Source organism: Zingiber officinale, chromosome 3A (genome assembly GCF_018446385.1).
Source record: "Zingiber officinale cultivar Zhangliang chromosome 3A, Zo_v1.1, whole genome shotgun sequence".
NCBI lineage: Eukaryota > Viridiplantae > Streptophyta > Magnoliopsida > Zingiberales > Zingiberaceae > Zingiber > Zingiber officinale.
In genome coordinates, this window is record NC_055990.1 from 26,683,396 (window position 1) to 26,703,321 (window position 19,926).

The 19,926-nt window shown below is 34.9% G+C and overlaps 1 protein-coding gene across 8 annotated transcripts; it reads left to right on the forward strand.

The window, feature by feature from the left end:
• Positions 1 to 728: 728 nt before the first annotated feature.
• Positions 729 to 16,666, forward strand: LOC122051535. Of its 8 annotated transcripts, none has more exons than XR_006131454.1 (19): positions 729 to 861; positions 1,671 to 1,997; positions 2,336 to 2,521; positions 2,907 to 2,990; positions 3,673 to 3,732; positions 3,863 to 3,907; positions 4,161 to 4,360; positions 4,709 to 5,329; positions 6,441 to 6,567; positions 6,667 to 6,864; positions 6,993 to 7,082; positions 7,814 to 7,876; positions 8,332 to 8,406; positions 8,508 to 8,558; positions 13,003 to 13,080; positions 14,577 to 14,711; positions 15,121 to 15,228; positions 15,338 to 15,579; positions 16,397 to 16,491. XR_006131454.1 is itself a non-coding variant. In XM_042612717.1 (19 exons), the coding sequence occupies exons 2-19, from the start codon at positions 1,698 to 1,700 to the stop codon at positions 16,463 to 16,465; spliced, it is 2,556 nt and encodes an 851-aa protein (XP_042468651.1). In that variant the 5' UTR covers positions 729 to 861; positions 1,671 to 1,697; the 3' UTR covers positions 16,466 to 16,666. The 8 variants fall into 8 exon arrangements, 3 of the variants coding, with proteins under 3 accessions (XP_042468651.1, XP_042468652.1, XP_042468653.1); XM_042612717.1 differs by having other exon boundaries at positions 15,514 to 15,579; positions 16,397 to 16,666; XR_006131453.1 differs by having other exon boundaries at positions 1,665 to 1,997; positions 15,121 to 15,579.
• Positions 16,667 to 19,926: the final 3,260 nt, after the last annotated feature.

Here is a 19,926-nt window from a genome sequence, read left to right on the forward strand (position 1 = left end):
TGCCCTGTGTACATTTCTCTACAAACCCAATGTGAGGCAGAAGAGCCAATCTCGATCAATAGTATATTCATACAAAACCTACAGATCATGTTTAGTGACATCATTTCGAAAAGAACAGAAATATATATAAAAATTTCTTCCATTGTAGTTTGGATAATGTGATTTGGACACCTTCATATTGCTATTGATCTCTTAACTTATGTAAGCTAAGTTGGGTTATCTAATTGATTTTAGTGATTTGTTAATTAATCAAGTAATTAGTGTTTCTTGGCACACCAACACAACATAATTATCCCCTAAATAAAGCCAGCAGTGTTCTTCTTGCATTAATTTATGTAAAAATAAAAACAAAAATAAATCATGGCCCATAAAGCCATCCGCTTTGATAATGTGACACCACTCCATGCCACTAATTGGCCCGCAAACCGGTGCGCAGTTCGTGACTCGCGAAAACGACGCAGCTTCCGTTAAACCCGATAGGCCGACCGGTAACCTCACCGTACAGTGACCCGACTCGGCCTACATACCACACTAACGTTCATCATGCCCACGCCGCAAAAGATCCCATCCGCAGCGCACTGGAAAAAACAAAACCTGCAGACGAATACGCAGCCCGCCACGTGCGCACCCGCCATAGCGTTCGCTCCTGGTCCACGCGTGTTCCACTACGTGGCGTGGTCTCATGGCCCGGTAAAGGCGTCCGGTGGTCGCTGTATCTTGTTGAAACCCTTTTGATACTTTGGTTAATCCCTTTATAGTCTGCAATTAGATTGCTCGCGATTTATTGAGGATAGAGGGAGAGAGAGAGAGAGGGAGAGACCACGGCGGCCGGCGAAGTCTGTCTGCTCTTGATCCATCGAGGTAATCAATTCTGATCTTCTTCGGTGATTCCACCGTGTCAGTTTCGTTGTGTGTTTTCTGTTAAGTTCCGGTCATGTTTGACGAATTGCATCCGCGAAGCTAAACTCTAAGCTACTGCTGAATCACGAGGAGGGTTTCCTGTGGGAGTCGTATTGGAACGTTTGGTTGGTTTTTTTGCTGATCTTAGCAGTCCTCACCTTTTTCTTCTCCGTTTGATGCTTTTTTACAGTAAAAAAGGTTATATTTCCTTAGTTTTCGTTCTTAGTTGTGTACGCCGTGTAGATGCAAAACCAGTTCACTAGTTTGTCATGGAAATTTAGCTTTTTTTATTGGGTTCTGAAAGGATTGGATCCTTGCACGGACAGATTGTTTAAGATTTGCAATATGTTTCTTGAGGATTAAACTTGTATGTATCGATGTCTATATTGATCCTTACCGATGTTTTAACCCATGCTCCAAATCTCTTGAGACTATTTCATGGTATTTAAGTTGGGTCAGTAGTGAAGACTCAATTTTCCTTAGCTTAGTCGCTTGAGCATCTCTTACTTAAAGGTATGCCCAAATAGTGAAAATAATTGCTACTCTTCTAGGGCATCTCTTATTTGATGTATACCCAACTAGTGAGCATAATTGCTAGGCCTGACCATCTAGGTAACTATATGTTTTTTTATGAAGATAATTTATTTGGTAATTTACCTTGGGTAGAAATATTATATTTTTTTCTTTGCTCTATGTTTTATTTTTGAAGCTCTCTCACTCAAAAAGAGTCCTCGTAAATTATCAAGATACATTTTCTATACAAGTTGCAGGTGACCTATTATTTTACATAGGCTTAAATGAATAAGAGTGAAGATTCTGGTAGCCCAGGATGGGGCGCTTCACTATTCATGCAAACTGAAGATGTCGCTAGAACGTTCTTTTCTGTTGCTTCAGCTGCAACTGCTGGGTCACCACGCCCTTCTGCAGTTTTCTCATCTGGAGACATGAATGTTGACAGTCACTTTCAGAAATTGCAACGCCGTGCTTCAAGATTGTTGAAGGGGTTTTCATCTTCTCCAGAACAGAAGGGATCTTACAATCCTGAAGTCCTTACAAGTCAGAAACGTCAATGGGCTGGATTTCAGTTACGATCTTCGGTAATAGTTTGTTGTTACTCTTTTGCTTTTTATGTCAAGTTTTGGCAAAGATGATAATTTGATGGATTAAAGCACATGTTTGCTATGCTTCTAAAATTCTTTCAATAATTTGGATTTGATGAGAACACCAAGAAGTTCTTTTCAATTTTATATTGGGTAAGCATGCTTGAAAGAGGAGGTGGTGGAAGCAAGGAGGTAGACATGGTGTTCAAAGTGTAATTGGCAATTTGACATGATAATTTAAGACTTCTCTCACAGTGATAATATCTCAGTAAATGCCTTTGTTTATTCCAATCATTTGTTTATTTTGATAATATGTCTTATGTTTTATTAAGCAGGATCAACGAGCTGTGAAGGAGCCATCAAAATTATTTGAGAGCATGGTTGTTGTTGGACTTCATCCTAATGCTGATGTTCAAGCCCTTCGAAAGATTGTTTTAGATAGAAATAATAGTGATCCAAAGAGAAGAAGCTTACTAAACTACCACCATCAAGTTCACTCTGAATCAGTTATTGCACCACAGGTTCTTTTCATGCCATATTATGTATCATCAATGCTATATATTCTAATTAACTACACATTTAGAATTGTATTTCTATTGATATTTTCTTTTCCAAGTAGTATCATCCATGGATTAAAGTGCCATTTCATACTGTGTAGGGTGTCAGGATATGCTCAGTGCATGCAATAAAATTATGATCTAAATTATTTTTTTCTTTTTTAATTATGGGTATGATACTGTCTTTTTTGTGATTTTATATGCTGGTAATACCCTGAAGTTAATCAATTACTGGATTTTGTAACTTTATGGCTCCTGCTGCTTCTATAGTAATATCTCTTGTTTCCCTAGCATCATCTAAATAATCAAGTTTCATGCAGCTAAAATTTTTACAATTTGTTTCTGCTAGGTTCTGTTTGTCTATCCTCCAGATAAACAAGTGCCTTTAAAGTATAAGGATCTTCTTTCATTCTGCTTTCCTGGAGGTGTCGAGGTCTAACACTCTTATCCTTGTCTTTAGTTATTTTACTTGAATATCTCAATCTTTTATCTTCTATTTGATGATTCATCTTCATTGTTGTCATGCATGCTACAACATAATCTATGCCCTTGTACAAGAAAAACTTCTAAAGCAATAAAACTAACTGTTTGGTGCTGATTCCTACAAAAGAAGGAAACAATTAGGGAAAGAAAGATAGTAGATGCAAAAAATGTGAAAAGGCTTGTAAAATAATTTTCATTGGACTCTCCTAGCTCTTTCAAAACTTTATTTGTTTAAAACATTAAAGAAAACGTCAATAAAAATAGATTTGAAAAATTCTAATTTTTTAAGGTCAAATTTGAATTTCATTGTATGCAAAAGTGAGTTTTCTGCCAAATCAGGCGAAAGTGATATAGAGAAAAATTTTCTTAGGCTTTTCGTTCCCTTTCTATTGTCCCGCCAATGAAATCCGAAGGAAAGTGCCATTGGCAAAATATATATTTCCTTGCAAGTTTTCTTCCCTTGTAGAAACACACAATGAAAACATAATGTATACTCAACTATAGGAGGCAAGTTCTTATTGATCAAATTGAAGGACATGATAGTAAAATAAATAAGCCTTTTGTTCTATCTGCAACCTGCTTCTCCATTTTTCAAGGTCCTCAATGAGTTAAGATACTAACTTCTATTCTAGGTGCATGCTGTGGAAAGAACTCCTTCGATGAGTGAGCTGAATGAAATAATGCTGGGGCAGGTAAGCTTCTTAAAGTAGGTTACCTGCTTTAAAAATTTTCCTGTACGTCAGAACTTCCAATCACCTTTAAATGTTCTCCTTAAGCTTGGTTCTTACTATTCTAATCATCACAGACTGTCATGTTTTGCAGGAACAACTTAAGCAAAGTAACCAGTCATTTGTTTTCCGTTTAAAGGTAATAAAACTTGTCATGTATTCTATCTGTTGCTTGCCTACATTGCTAGTTTTACAGTCAATTGGTGCGTTTCCAACTATGGAATAGTAAGTTATATATGACCTTCCTATTTGACCAATTGTTTGTTTTACAGCCAAATCCTATTAGAGTTCCTCTTTTTTAAGTTATGCCGGTTAAGCATGACCGGTAAATACCATACTAGCGAGTCATAAACTTTTTGTTGCTGCCATTTTAAGTATTTTGTATATCACAGGCTGCTGATAATTCAACATTATATGGATGTTGCGTTTTGGTTGAAGAACTTCTACAAAGCCCTTCAAGTTTGGTTTCGTTGCTTATAGGGGACAAACCATGTTCATCACCATTAAGCCGTCATATATTGACTACATCACGCTGTTACTGCATCTTATCAAGGCTTCCATTTTTTGATCTGCATTTTGGTATACTGAGAAGGTAACAAAATAATCTAACTTTCTCCACCATTAGTCTTATTGTGCCTTTTCGTGTCCAATGTTTAATTTGAGTGTATAAAGGCATTTAAGCTTATCCAAATTAAATATGGCCACAATCGAAAATTTAACTTGATGGTCATAGCTTAGATCATTAAACCTCATGTTAGTTGAATTTAAAATCTTCCACAAGTACCTTATTTTTTTATACGCTAATGGGAGTATTTGCCTAATGTAGATTTGCGGTCAAAAATCATTTTCAGTAAATTAGAGTGCTTTTTGCTCCTATAGTGTTGAACGCCTCTTAAATAAGTTAACCTATCACATTTTTCAATTTTTGTCTTTGTTGTAGTATCTTTATTGAAGAAAGGTTGGAATGGCTTACAAAAGGCTCTGAAATGCTAAATCTGCTGTCTACAGAAGAAACGTCCGAGGATGGAAGGGTGCTTGATATCACTTATAACTCACCAGAGGAAGAGTATACTGACGAGGAAGGTGTAAGGCAAACGAGAGATTTTGATTCAATGCCTGAAGCTACTTCTATGGAAGTTTGTAAAATGCTAGAGGAAGAGTATGGTGCTAAGGAAGGAGAAAGGCAGACAAGAGATTTTGATTCAGCTTCTAAAGTTACTCCTAAGGAAGTTTATAACTCACCTGATGAAGAGTATGCTGCCAAGGAAGGATTAAGGCAAGCAAGAGATTCTGATGCAACTTCAGAAGCTTCTCATAAGGAAGTAACTGTCAGCAAGGATCATGATTCAGACCCAACAATTTCTATCCAAGAAACTGCAATTTTGGCAGCTTACCAAGAATCAATGGACCTTACTGAAATAGAAAATGGAGACATTAGACAAAACAATCTTGACGACTCTATTAATAAAAGTGATGCAAACAAGCAGCAGATGGATGCAATAGATACTGTTTTGCCACTTTTCCATTGTCCTGCTTATGAAAGTTCTGAATCCTCCAGCAGGTAAGAATTTCTTTTCATGATCATGTGAATCAATTATTGGCAAAGTGTAGCAAATTTGCTATGCATTTGATTAATGCATATTTCACGCTATCATTATATTCTTGTCATCAAACAAAACTTCATGTAAATTGTCATAAAACTTAAGTCAATTTTCTTCTTTTCTTTTTTCCTAATTCATAATAATTAGTGCTTATTTTCTTAGACCACCCAAATGCAGGGACAATTAGTTATTTTTTGTTGGTGCGGATGTGGAATAGTCAAACTATTACTTGGATTTATTAGAATTCCAACACCATGTTTTAATTCGTCTTTTCCCAAAGGTCTTTGGGAGTTTTATATATTTATCCTTTAAAACATGAATATTTTGCTACTGCAGATTTGACATTCCATATATTCCTCTTAGAGTATTAATTATGCACATCTTTGACTGGTTACCTCAAATTGTTTGAATCATTGTTATCCATGATGTAAAATGTAATAAAGATAAATAACTAAACTGTTTATTAGTTTGGTACCCTTGTTTCTCTTATGTGTGTAACCTATTACAAATCTTCCAGATGCAGAAAGGGATCCAAGGCTTCTTTGAGTTTGAGTAGTTATACAATTCCACTGGGGTACAGACCCACTCATTTAGTTGCTTACTCCTGAGTTGTAGTTCTCATGTCATTAAATTTTATGTCGAGGGTCAACAGAAGAATATTACTATGGCTTCTTGCAATTTTTTTTTCTTTTTGATTTTATAAGGTTGGATGAATATATATATTAGGGTCAATTAACCCTACAACGGTTTTTATGTTTATTTTTTTGTAAGTTTGCATGAATATATATATATTAAGTTTAGCTTGGCCTGTATGAAGATCAATGACTTTGGTAGGATATAGACAATTTCTTATTGCGTTCAAAATATAGATCTTTCCTGTCACATGAACAGTTTGTGTAAATGAAGGCTTCCATTGTAATTTGAAAGCTTCAGTTTAATCTTGCCAATCCTGGTTTAATCTTGCCAATCCTTGACAAAATTACTGCCGGGATGACTAGACAAATTAAGGCTACTTGAAAAAGTTTCGGTTTTGGTGTAATGACTAAGAACTTCTTTCCTCTGTACACTCAGTTTACAGGGGTCTCCATGCGAAGGTATAAATCTGAGGAGAAATAATGATGATTCAGATCTGGAAGAACCATCTTCTTCTGGTCAAGAAGATCTAAATCGCCACAGTAAAATTCTTGAATGGGCCAAGGTTGGAAAGTTGCCTTTTGTGCTTTAGTTAAGGATTTCTGAAATATACGCGCGTCATAAATTCACTAATGGTTGATCTATTGCTTGGATGTATTCTCAGGCAAACTGCAATGGATCCTTACAGATTATTTGTCAGTATTATGGTCTAGAATGTCCTGCTAGAGGATCAACACTAACATTTAAGCCTCTAGAGCACTTACATCCGTTGGATTTTCATAGGCCTGGTGAAACGGTTCTTCATATTGCTGGCTCCACTATTGATATAAGATCTGGATGTACAAGCTTAGAAATGACTGAGGTTCATTTCTGCTGATAATTCAGCTCTACTTTGCTATCTAATTACTTCAATATCTTCTATGAAATCTTTCTCATATGTTCAAGCATGTTGGAGATCTCATATTTTCTTAATCTACCCTTGTACTCTAGGTGCATCATTCTCTTTTAGCAGAAGAGGAGGCGACTGCTCTATCTGTATGGACAGTTGCAACATTATGTGGGTGTTTAGGACTTGACCGTGTAAGTATGAGATATTTGTCATATAGCCTGCTTATTACTGCTTATTGAATAGTGATAGTTGTCAAAAGTTTATTGAATTGGTATAGTTGTCAACATACTGCTATTATTGTGGTTGGGATATGGCCAAGTTTGGCAATAGGAGATTGGTTCCTGGCATGGTGCACCTGATCTGCAAATATATTCTTTTTAAAAAATTTGAGATATATATACTAGATTACTTAAGGTTTTCAACCATTCAGCTGGATACAGGAAAACACTTAGTTGAAGCAGGTGTATAAGTCTATTAAATTCTAGATATTTTAGCACATTAATTGAGAATTAGTTGCAAGTCTCTCTTGAAATGATGACTTGATTGGGCATTATCAGTTTTAATTGCGCTAAAGATTAGGTTCATGAGGAATGATCTATAGAAGCAGTAAACTTAAAAATTGTCTTTTGTGTCCTGGTGAGTCATTGGTTTTTCATTTTGATCTCATTAATTTGGGAGCTGACGGCAATATGGGGCTATATAGTTTTGAAATTAGTGGATTACTCAGTATCATTTATTTTCACTAGAAAAAATGGTGAATATGGTCCTCAACTGGTTGTTGATTGTGTCAGTGCATACAGGTGGTGTATATGGTTTCATTACCACTGAATATGGTGAATAACTGTGCACTTATATCCTGTTTATCTATTAGTGAATTGCTATTTTGTAACTTTTGTTTTTTTTTTTTTTTTGCAATTGTCAGATATTGGTGATGCTTGCTGGAGCACTTCTGGAAAAGCAAATAGTTGTTGTTTGCTCGAATTTGGTAGCCCTCATTCTTCTACTTTTACTTCTCTAAATTACTATTTCTACTTCAAGTTGTTATTCAACACTGTATCTATTGCCGTATCTTTAGATTTCCTGATTTCACAGTAGTAACATATATTGTTAGTGTGTTGGAAAATACTTGACTTAATTATTTTCTATGTTTTGCTGATCATGTTCTAGCAGTAGTTGAATGCTGTCCTATCATCAATTTTATTGCCATGTAGGTTTTAAGAATCTTCATCTTTTTGCTAGTGATGCTTGTCGTGTTTTAACAAATTAGCTTGAGGACCGTCTGGATTCTTATTACAATCTTTGTTCATACATTTCTGAGCATACTTTTAGTGACATCTAGACACATTGGCACATCTAGTAAAAAACAATTGTTGTTCAGTTCTTTCTTTTTTTTGTAACTTGAAAGCCGGTCTTTATATCATGTAAACATTTAACATGCAGGGAGTCTTATCAGCTTCAGTATTATCAGTTGTCCCATTAATACGTCCTTATCAGTGGCATAGCCTACTAATGCCAGTACGCAACTCAAACTTTACCAATTCTTTAATGATATTATGTCTAGAGAAGGATTTCACTACCTCTTGTCTGATAACAATGTATTTGCATCTGAAATTAAGGTTTTGCCAAATGACATACTGGACTTTCTTGACGCGCCTGTTCCATACATTGTAAGTTTCAGTGTATATTCTGTCTCCTTTTTAACATACCGAACATATATATATATGCTCAAGGAAAAGATTCATATGATTTAATTTGGTTCTCTTTGCATATGTGGTCTATCTCAATAATGACTTAAATATAATTTCTTTGTATACTGAATCATGGTGGAAGAATATATACAGTTGATATGATATAATACTTAATGGGTCCATGTGGCAGTAGATTTAGCTGGTCTTCCATTAGGCAGTTTGTTACTTGCAAAGGTCTTAATTTATTCATTTACTTGGGGTGAGAAAACAGTTAAAACTAACGTAGTTTGATAAATGATGATGATTACGTGATCTGCATCACAGTGAATCATTATATTGGTGCCTATTGATTTTAGCAGGTTCATCTGATGGTATTTTATTCCTTAATTGTGAATGATCGTGCCACTCGGATCAACTTGAAAGGTATTAGAGCATCCACAGTTGTGGGAACTCTTCAAGAGCTCCCTCGATATCATCCCATCAACACTACGTCAAAAGTAAAAAATCTCGTACATCTCTCCACTATAAAAATACCTCTTAACAATTCCTTTATGAATCTCACACTTTTTTTATTATATATATTTCTCATCTCTCCTTTATATTTTACATTATATATAATTAAATTTTTATAAAATTTAAATCTATAAATTACTAACATGGAATAACATTAATAATTAAAAAAATTACAGAACATCAAATAAAAAGACATAAATTATAATAATATATAAAAATAAACTTAAACACACCTACATCATGTCACATCTTTGTTTAATTTTTTTCAATCATTTTTTCATGTATATGAAGTTGTCTGGTGTAATCTCACTAATATCCTTTATAAGAATTTCATAATCCTTATGAAAAATCTTGGCTTCCTGCAAAATTATTTTTTACATTTGATATTTTTTAACATTTTATCAATCTTTGTCGATGTTTTGTTTTATTGTGTCACCCTCTCTGACTTTAGACTTGTCCTTCCTCTTCGCTGCCTTTTGCCCTATCGGACAAATGCAGATTTCAAAGTCATCCACATCAACACTCGTATCTAGATTGATTCGGATGTCCTTGTCTTCTTGCTAGAGTAATGATCAGATTGTGGAACATATTTCTCACTCTCTAAGAACCCTCCACACATCCATATACTTGAAGTCCTTGTTATTGTTGTTGGCTTTCCACATTCATTGTGTTTTCCAACACATTCTCATCACTCCAACCGCTTTGATGCTAAGTATAAAAATTATTGTAGGTTGTAGAAAATTCATTTACCATCGAGGCAAACACATTCTCGTCACTCCAATACATTCAGTGTGTTCTCCAACCGCATCTCGTCATAGTTCCAGTGGATTGATATTTGTTGAAGTAATCAGCTATATGTTTCCAAAAAGCGTGATCTTCTGCTCATTATCAATGACTGTGTCGGTGCTAATAGTTACCCATGACTTCGCAGGGACAACGTCTTCATTGAGAGACCAAAATCTTCGTTTTGAATCATCTTTCTTTGGTTCAACTTTATGCTCTTCTTGTAATGAGTGTGGTGGCCTGAAATAGATGATGGTGTTACAGGTTCTTTGTCGTTGATAGATGGGTCGATAGTAGTCCTTGACTCATTCGAACGCATGACTAATGGTTGTGGAGGAGAAAATACGCAAGGCAGATAAGGCATCCTAAATTGGCTGCCCATGGTTGACCAATCTTGGGGTGGATACATACCAAATAGAGCTGGAGCGTCATTATTCGGGTTCGTCGAAATTTTTTGAATAGTTTGGGAATTTGGAAAATTTGGAGGATATTATGAAACATAAAATATTTTAAAAATTTGGAGGGTATTGTGTGTGAAAAAAATGATATTGGACATTTGAAGGAATGTGAATATTTTGAGAAGATGTATTTTCTTCCCGATTTGATGAATTCAAAAGATTTGTAAAAGAAGTATTGAAATTTTCATCCATCTTGAATATAAATAGAGAATGAACGGAAGACAGAAGAAGTAGAAAGTAAAGTGAATGATAAGATAAATGAAAAAAATTGAGAGATTAGAGATGTATTTATAGGTTTTTTTTAAAACATAATTAATTTTATACTGTCAAACAATGGTTCAACGGCTAATTTTTAGTCATCTTTCAAGGGCATGTTTCTTTTTTTTTTAAAACAAAAACAAAAAAAACATTTTAATAAAAAAAAAATTGAAGGAGTGACTTCCTAAACAAGGAGCCCCTCCTTCCCTCCCACTATAAGTGGGAGCTTCCTCTCCATTGCCACATCGGCAAAGGGAGCTCCCTGTTTAGGGAGTCTCTCCTTCATTTTTTTATTAAAATATTTTTTTTTTAGTTTTTGTTTTAAAAAAATAGAAACATGACATTGAACAATGACTATTTTTTAGTCATTGCTCAATAGTAAAAAAAAATTAATTTTTTATTTAAAAAAATTATAAATACATCTTTAATCTCTCATTTTTTCATTTATCTTATCATTCTTTTCACTTTCTACTTCTTCTCTCTTCCTTTCATTCTCTATTTGTATTCGAGATGGATAAAAATTTCAATATTTCTTTTACAAATCATTTGAATTCTTTAAATATGGAAAAAAATACATCTTCTCAAAATACTCACATTCCACCAAATGCTCAATATCCTCTTTTTTTTCTCTCACACAATACCCTCCAAATTTTTAAAATATTTCATATATTCCACAAAATTTTCCAAATTCTCAAAGTTCTCAAAATTTTTTGACGAATATGATTAAGTCGCCCTAGCTCCATTTGGTATGTATCCCCTCCAAGATTAGTTAGCCATGAGCAATCAATTTGGGATACCTTTTCTCCTCAACCATCAATTATACTTTCAAATAAATCAAGAGGGCTATTATCGACCCATCTATCAGTGACAAATAACTTGTAACGCTATCATATGTTCCTGTAATTCAGGGCCACCACACTCATCACAAGAAGAGTGTGAAGTTGAACTGGAAAAAAATGATTCTAAATAAAGATTTTGGTCTCCCGATGAAGACGTGGTCTTTGTGAAGTCATGGACAACTATCAACACCGACGCAATCATTGGTAATGACCAGACGATCATGTTTTTTTGGAAACGTATAGCTGATTACTACAACAAGCATCGACCCACTCGAACTATCACGAAAGCTATTAATCTTACTATAAGTTTGCGTTGATGGTAAATGAATTTTATGTAATCTACAATAATTTTTATACTCATGGTTAAAACGGTTGAATTGATGAGAATGTGTTGGAGAACGCACTGAATGTGGAAAGTCAACAAAAATAACAAGGACTTCAAGTATATGCATGTGTGGAGGGTTCTCAGAGGGCATGAGAAATGTGCACCACAATTAGTTGATTATAATTCTAGTACGAAGACAAAGGACATCCGAATTTGGGGGAACACTTCAACATCAGACATCCGAATTTGGGGGAACACTTCAACATCAAATCCACGTATGATTGTTGATGTGGATGACTCTGAAGTCTATATTCGTCCGATAGGGCAAAAGGCAGCAAAGATGAAGGGAAAATCCAAAGTAGGGCAACACAATGGAACAATATTAAAGTATCAAATGCAAAAAATAACTTTGCGGGAAGCCGAGATCTTTCATAAGGATTATGAAATTCTTATAAAGGATACTAGTGAAATGACACCAGGGCAAGTTCATATACATGAGAAAATGGTTGAAAAAATTAAACATAGATGGTGTAAATGTGTTTAAGTTTATTTTTATATCTTATTATAATTTGTCTTTTTATTTGATGTACGGTAATTTTTTTTTAATTATTAATGTTATTCCATGTTAGCAATTTATGGATTTAAATTTTATAAAAATTTAATTATATATAATGTAAAATATAAAGGAGAGATAAGAAATATATATAATGAAAAAGTTTGAGACCCATAAAGAAGTTGTTGAGAGGTTTTTTGATAATGGCTTGGTGTAGATGTGTTTAAGTTTTTTGATAGTTGAGCGTCAAAACGTGGCGCTGATGTGGCATCGAGCGAGCTTTTGGAGAGCTCCTATGACTGCGGATGCTCTTAAGGAGCTCCTATTGTCTCATTAACAGCCAACCTTGAACATCCTATTATGTTTCTAGTATGTTCAGTATGGCAAAAATGACCATAGTTACCTAAAGTCTGTCTACCTCAACATCCACATTGGCCTTATGTTTGAGATGAACTGCCAAGATAATTTATTGCTTAGATTAGCAACTTACTGATTATTGTTGATAAATTAAAGGAGATTCCATACTTTGGTACATTGAAGATCACATTATTTCAATGCTGTAACAAACAAAAGTTTAGTTGTTTTAGTTCAAATATTTGAGTTTCATCCTTCACCCATATATTATTTCTCTTTAATTCCTAATAAATGTATTAAGATTCTATGAATCATTCTGATAAAAATTCTGCTTTTGTAGGTAGGCATAAAAAACAAAACTACTGATATACAATCAAAGTTGACAAGTGTTATTCTTGTTGACGCGGACAAGAACCAGGTTACTTTCAAGCTCAGTATGTCTGTTGAATCATGCATAACCTTTTTTTTTTTTAAAAAAAAAATGCAAAATGTTGATCATATATATGCATCTCTTTCCAGATGTCAAGTTAGTTCAGTTTCCCCTTGTTTTCCTTCTATTTAGTGTGCGGATCTTCTCCCTTGATTAATAGAATGAGTTCTATTGACAGTTGTAATAAGCTGTACATTTTTTAATATTCGTCCATTTGTTTATAGAATTTTATTATTGAAAAAACTTATGAATCATTCAGCCATAATAATCTTTAGCTGCTCGTAGCTTAGAATTTTATTATTGAAAAAACTTATGAATCATTCAGCCATAATAATCTTTTAGCTGCTCCTAGCTATATTTCAACGAGTTTCTTACTTCCAATTAGAACCTGGTAGCAACACTGATGTTGGTACTGTAATATTTCTATAGTATTAAATCATCAATGTATCATATTGGATAAACTTCATCCCTGCAATTTCTTAGTTACCAATGCAGCAGCATATTTCATCACTATTTGGTTTCCTATGCTGGTTGTGGAGTCCATCTCTAAGACTGCAGAGTTAGTCGATTCCAAAATGGTCAGGTCTTGGTTAAGGTTGTGCTTAAGCACAATAACAAGCAGACTAAACAGAAAACTAAAAGAGGGAAGTAAGAAGAAATCAAGATAAGAAAATGAAGACCCAACATCACTTAGATGAGAAATTGCAAATATTACCTTTTTTTCCTCTGGCGTTTAATACTCTTAACCTAACAAACAAGGATGATCTTACAGTAATTCACTTTGCTATCTTTTCTCTGTCATGGATCCTCTTCCTAACCACCATCATTTTTTTTTCTTTCACTTAGCTTACTCTTCTTGGATGCTATAATCAGCTAAAAGGTTATATAAGACAGCCTTTATTGTGTTTTGTCAATTCTAAGCCAATCACCTAAATCTATACGGTTTTGGATACTATGTCAACATAAATCAGTGGTACTAGGGTCAGCTGATACAATAAACTAATTTTGTGGTAGACATGGATTTGATATTTGGTTGAGATTCTCCTTCTGGAATTGAACTTCAATAAAGTGATTGTCCATGTTTTCTCTCTCAAAATAGATGTAATTATAGACTTCCATAGAGTTCGATGGAGGGACAATATCTATGTAGCTGACCCCAAGTTGTTGGAACTAATGTGCTTGCGGATGTTGATGTGTAAAATATATGTAATATACATGTAATGTGAGACCTAGCATTTGCAGTCACTAAAACTCTTCAGTCCTCACATAATAATTTCACAGGCCAATTAAATGTAACCCTGACTGGGATTTTTAGAGGTCATTGCTGTAGTGTATGTTAATTTCACCTTATCTATTGGTATTTTTTTCTGAATAAAATCCAGCATTCACTGTGAGTGTTTACTTGTTTGTCATAGTCCATCTGTTGGTATTTTTTGTTAGACACCTTTTACTCTTCTTGATCCTTTAGATATTTAATCATGTAGGTTAGGTCATCCTGGATGCCCCAACTGCCACAGAAGAAAGAACTTTTCTCATCACTAAGTCCTTACCATGCAAAGCTTGTTGGTGAAAGTTATTTGGCCCGTAGAAGACCTGTGTATGAGTGCACAGATGTCCAGGTAACTACTTCTCGAGCATGGCTGTTGTTACTATTGAATGACAGTGAAGAAAATTTCACTATGGGTAAATTTACGTGATGTAGATCTATTTCCATAAGTTGCCCGTCTACTGGAAATGGAATATTGCAATAAATGATAAACTCACATACTTCATAGTAGATTTTTCTTGTTCTTATTACTTAAAAGTTGTGTAGATTTTCCTTGATATACTAAAACACATGCTGTGCACACTATTGAATTGCATAAGAACTATCTGGTAATCATATGCAACTTAGTTGAATCTTGATTTGTACATAAATTTCTTATCTGACATATATATCTAGATGTATATAAATAAATTATCTTAATTTACACTATAATTTTTTATGAAATTATTAGGTTTATTAAACTTTCTTGCTCATCTTCACAGATTGAAGCTGCTAAAGGTTTCTTGGCAGTTATTAGGTCATATCTTGATTCATTTTGCTCGAACCTACGATCCCACACAATAACAAATGTTCAATCAAACAATGACAAGGTTTGCTCTCTGAATTTGACAATGTGCTCATCTCCAATGTTGTTATTTCATTGTATTCCAACTATGTTTTTTAGTATGACCATGATCTCTGTAATTGTCTTAAAATCAGAAGCCCTGACCAGGTCTCCTAAAGATTCATGTGAACCTCCATTCGAAGTGGAAACAACTGCTGTGACAAAGAAAATCATATACATAATACTATAATACTACCAAGATAAATCAATCTTATTAGTTAGATTACCTATAACATGGCTTGTTAACTTTCTGCTTTGTGCTTATCTACAGGTTTCAGTGCTGTTGAAAGATAGTTATATTGATTCGTTTCCATATCGTGACAGACCCTTTATGAAGGTACAATTCATTGCATTCTCATCGTCTTCTAGCCATTTGCTGTTGTCTATTGAATCAACTAATTTGCTCGCTGAACTCGTTTTTATGTATCCGAGTTGTGAGTGAAATCGGTTTTATTATTTTTTTTTAGGTTGGTCCTTTCTTTATGACCACGGGTCTGTAACCAGTAACCACAAGTAAAATGTGGTCAGTTGTCTTTGGTCCAATAATTAGAGCACATTAATTTGGGTGGATTTAAGTAGTTGATTTGTCAAAAACAGTAAAATTTGACCTTGGCATGGGAACTTGTTCAGTGCTTGATTGCTCCGACATACATTAAGAAATTCATGACCACATCAAGATTAATCAGTCTTGGAAAGTAAAATTGTTTCAATGGTAATTCTTTTTATATTTTTAATATAATCTCTTGATGACAATATATTTGTTCTTGATTTTTTTTTTTTCACATATTGGATTGACAACTATTAGAATTGGAACTTATACAATCCTTCATTGAGTTTCAAGATCAGTCGCAGACTGTCTTGGAAAACCAAATTGTTCAAATGTTAAAAGTTCGGATTATACATTTTGTGTAATCTATTGATGATTATATGTCTGTTCATATTTTTTTTGTCACATGTTGAATTGACAAGTTGTTCTATGATCAGTCACATATTTGTTCTTCCTTGCATCCACAAAACATTAAACATTAAGAATTCATGACCTCACGCTCAAGATCAATCACCTCCGTCCTGACAAGTCAAATTGTTCAAATGTTTAAATAATCTATTGATGATTATATATTTGTTCTTATTAGTTTTTTCACCTGTTGGAACAGCTTTTTGTGGATACACAGCTTTTCTCAGTACATACAGACCTTGTTCTCGCATTCTACCAAAAGGATTAAGATAACGCTGGAGATTTGGCGGTTGAGACCGAAAGAAAAAGGAAGCAAATATAGTCGAGGAATTCATGTAATTTTTTCCATGTCTTTTCTTGTAATATCAACGGGGTAATCCTCATCTAAAACATCATGCTCCCATCTGTTATAATCGTATAATGTTATCAATGCCCAATAATTAAGTAGAATTTATCTACATTTATGGAATTGATGTATTTGTTTGCACTGGTTGCCTGTTTCATTCTTTACACATAGGAGTTTTACTCTATTGTATCAGAGAGAAAAAGATATTGTGAACAAGTAACCACAATTCACAGCTCGAATAGCCTATTCATTTCATTTTGCTAGTTCATAATATATAATATAATGGAATGAAAAGGAACAACTATTCATAATGAATCATAACTGCATAGGAATTGATATCTTAATTTCATTTCCGTAATCAAACATAAAAACACTAAAAAATTAAACAATAAAATAGATATTCATACAAACCAAGCACACCACAAAAGCGAGAAAGCATCTATAGCACAATTTTGAATGCCAAACTAGGCAAAACAATTGGTCAGTTTTCAATTCAAAATTCAACTAAGAAATATTCATGAAATGCTTGCTTTGCGAGACCAGAATGAGTTCCAAGTTTCCATGTACAAAAGATCATGTCGAACCTTCACAAACACATTATTTGTTGTAAATGCTGGCGTGATGTATTTAACTATCAAAGAGTGGTGTTAATTATACAACAGTCTAGTTAGTTTAGATGCAATCTTCATTTTTTTTTTAAAAAAAAAAACTATATAAGCAGATGCAGTCACTCAAGCATACATAAAATGTCCTCTGCTTTTCTGTTTTCTATGTATAAACATTCTTCAGCATGTTTAATAAAAAAAAAGCAGTTATACCTCAATTTCTTTCTTGTTTTTGGCCCCATTGTCTCTCAAAAAATGGTTTGTGAGGGCAGATTCTGAGAATGGAGAGATATAATCATATTCACTTAAATGTAACTAAATTTACACTTCTTGTCTTTTTGGCTCCTTTGTCTCTCAAAAACTGGGTTAGTGAGTGCAAACTTTGCGGGAGGGAGATGAGGTATAATCATATTCAGTTAAAGTTTTGTAAATTTATACCTCCTATCATCTTGAACAATTTGTCTGCATCTCTCTGGACTTCCTCAGCCACCTCCAAACCCTATCAGGAGTTTCACTCCTAAGTAAGATCTGACCAGCCTGAAGTAGTAGTGGTTGAAGTTAATAAGCTGAGGAAGGTCTAATTGTAAAGCAAACAAGGAAATTAAGTTTTAAAACTTTTAGATTTATGAAGTGTTTATTCTGGTAAGATCTATTCTGCAGTTCTCTAATTTTTTTTTAAAAAAAGTATTTAAGCTGGTAATTGTTTAATTCTTGGGATATTAAGTAGTTTTAGTATGTTTTAATTTAGAAGGTAAAATAGTTTCAGTAGAAGTCTTAAATAGTTCATTTCTTTGTATGATATAGTCATCCTTTCGTGCTGTGTCAATTTCATCCCAATTCTCCGTGATCTTGTTTTGATTTTGGTACTGCATCACAATGTTTGAAAGTTGTTGTCCATTAAATCATACCTTGTCGGGGTGACGCTTCTTTTTGTCCGCTACAGAGTTTGATGGTTCAATTCCCCTATATTTAGGACTGACAATGAATGTTGGATATATATGAGTGGAGTAGAGGTGGAAGAGACATGAGCTTTCATTGTAAATAGGACATTAGTCTCACATTAAAAGTTCTAAAATATATTGATTCATATGCATTAATAATGTGAATAAATATATAAGGAGAGACTTTCTTTCATGTGTAGATGTGTAAGAGTACAAATCCAGAATTTAGATTGTATTAATATTGTCATTTGATCTTGAGCTCCTATATAAGGAGGCGCTGTGCGTAGGTTCCATGAATTTCATTCCCAGCATTAAGCACTATGTATATCACTAGTAACGTGGCAGCTATAAATATCAGAATAGTGGAGGGGAGTCTGCGGAGATCATTAGATGCTTGTTCGTAGTCTTTGATCCTCTCATATAAGGCAGCCCTTTTAGAAAGTGCCTGTTTTGCAACAACAAATACAACAAATCAGCAGATAGAACAAAAGTTCAAATAATTGTTCGTTAAGCATTAATCTGATACCGTTACTCACAACATTTGAGTTCATGTTACATGATTGCATCTAACACTAACATAAACAAGCTATATGGTCTAGTCTGGCCATTGATCTCACCAAAGAGGACTAGCCAGTATTTGCATATTGTTTAGAGCGTGACATTTAAAACAATCCTGAAAACATATCCCTTGAATAGGGGTTCAAGGAGCTGCTGCCAAGTGACTATGGGCATTCCTTCGGTCACTCGAGAAATCTTGATGAGTACCTTCTTCCAAAGGCTCACAGATAGAAACTTCTTCCGGTCCTTGATCAAGAAGCCTAGGAACTTCGACCATCTATTTGGAAGAGGGACCAAGTATATTAATGCGGAGGAGGCTCAGTCCGCTAGAAAAAGGAGGTAGTAGCGCCCGCTTCAGTCCCTGCCCTCGTTGAGCCCCTCTCCCGCCTCCGGCGAACAAAGGATCCCAATCGAGACCCCAATTGTACCAACACAAGTAGAGGCGACCTAACGCTGTTCAATATATAAAGGCCGAGCGAACATCGTTCGTCGAGCCTCACAGATGGAACACGCCATTCTGTACGTACCATTGGTCAGGGACCCATAACACTGAGGATTGTTATCACAATAAGAAAGAGATGTGCTATCTTGCTAGTGCTTGCTGTCTCCCGACAATCGATTGTTACCCGCGACCGAACAAACCACCCAGAAGGAACCAACGAGGTGTTGAGTGGCATCAGCAAGCGCCCCAACAATGAGACAACAGGGCCCTGGCCCCGACCGAGTTGAACAGAGGCTTCCCCTGACTCTTGCAAGAGGAAAACTGCAGCAACACTGCTTGGGGAGATATTGGTATGATAGCAGGCGGGCCAACCGATGAAGATTCCAACTGGGCTCGAAAGTTGCATGCTCACGGACTGAAAATCCACGTGGTCGGGTGTAGTTATGAACAAGTGTAAAAGCCCAAAATCAGCTTTGGGCTCAAGGACTTAGAGGGAGTGGAAGTACCTCATGACGATACTTTAATCAGTAAGATTGCTATAGCTAATTATAACATACATTATACTTTTGTTGATGCAGACATCGCGGTCAACATTATTTTCAAGAAGGCATTCAAGCAGTTGCAAATAGAGAAGAGTGAGTTTCAACCCATGATAACGCTCTTGTAGGGATTCACTAGCAACGAAGTTCATCCGCTCGAACAGATTAAGCTAGTCATATCCTTGGGGGAGGAGCCCTTAATGAGGACTCGCCGATTAACCTTCATCTGTTGGTTGCTACTCGGAAAATCTAGAGGTTCCACTGTACAAAAATTTTGTACAAAGGTCTGAACCTTTTC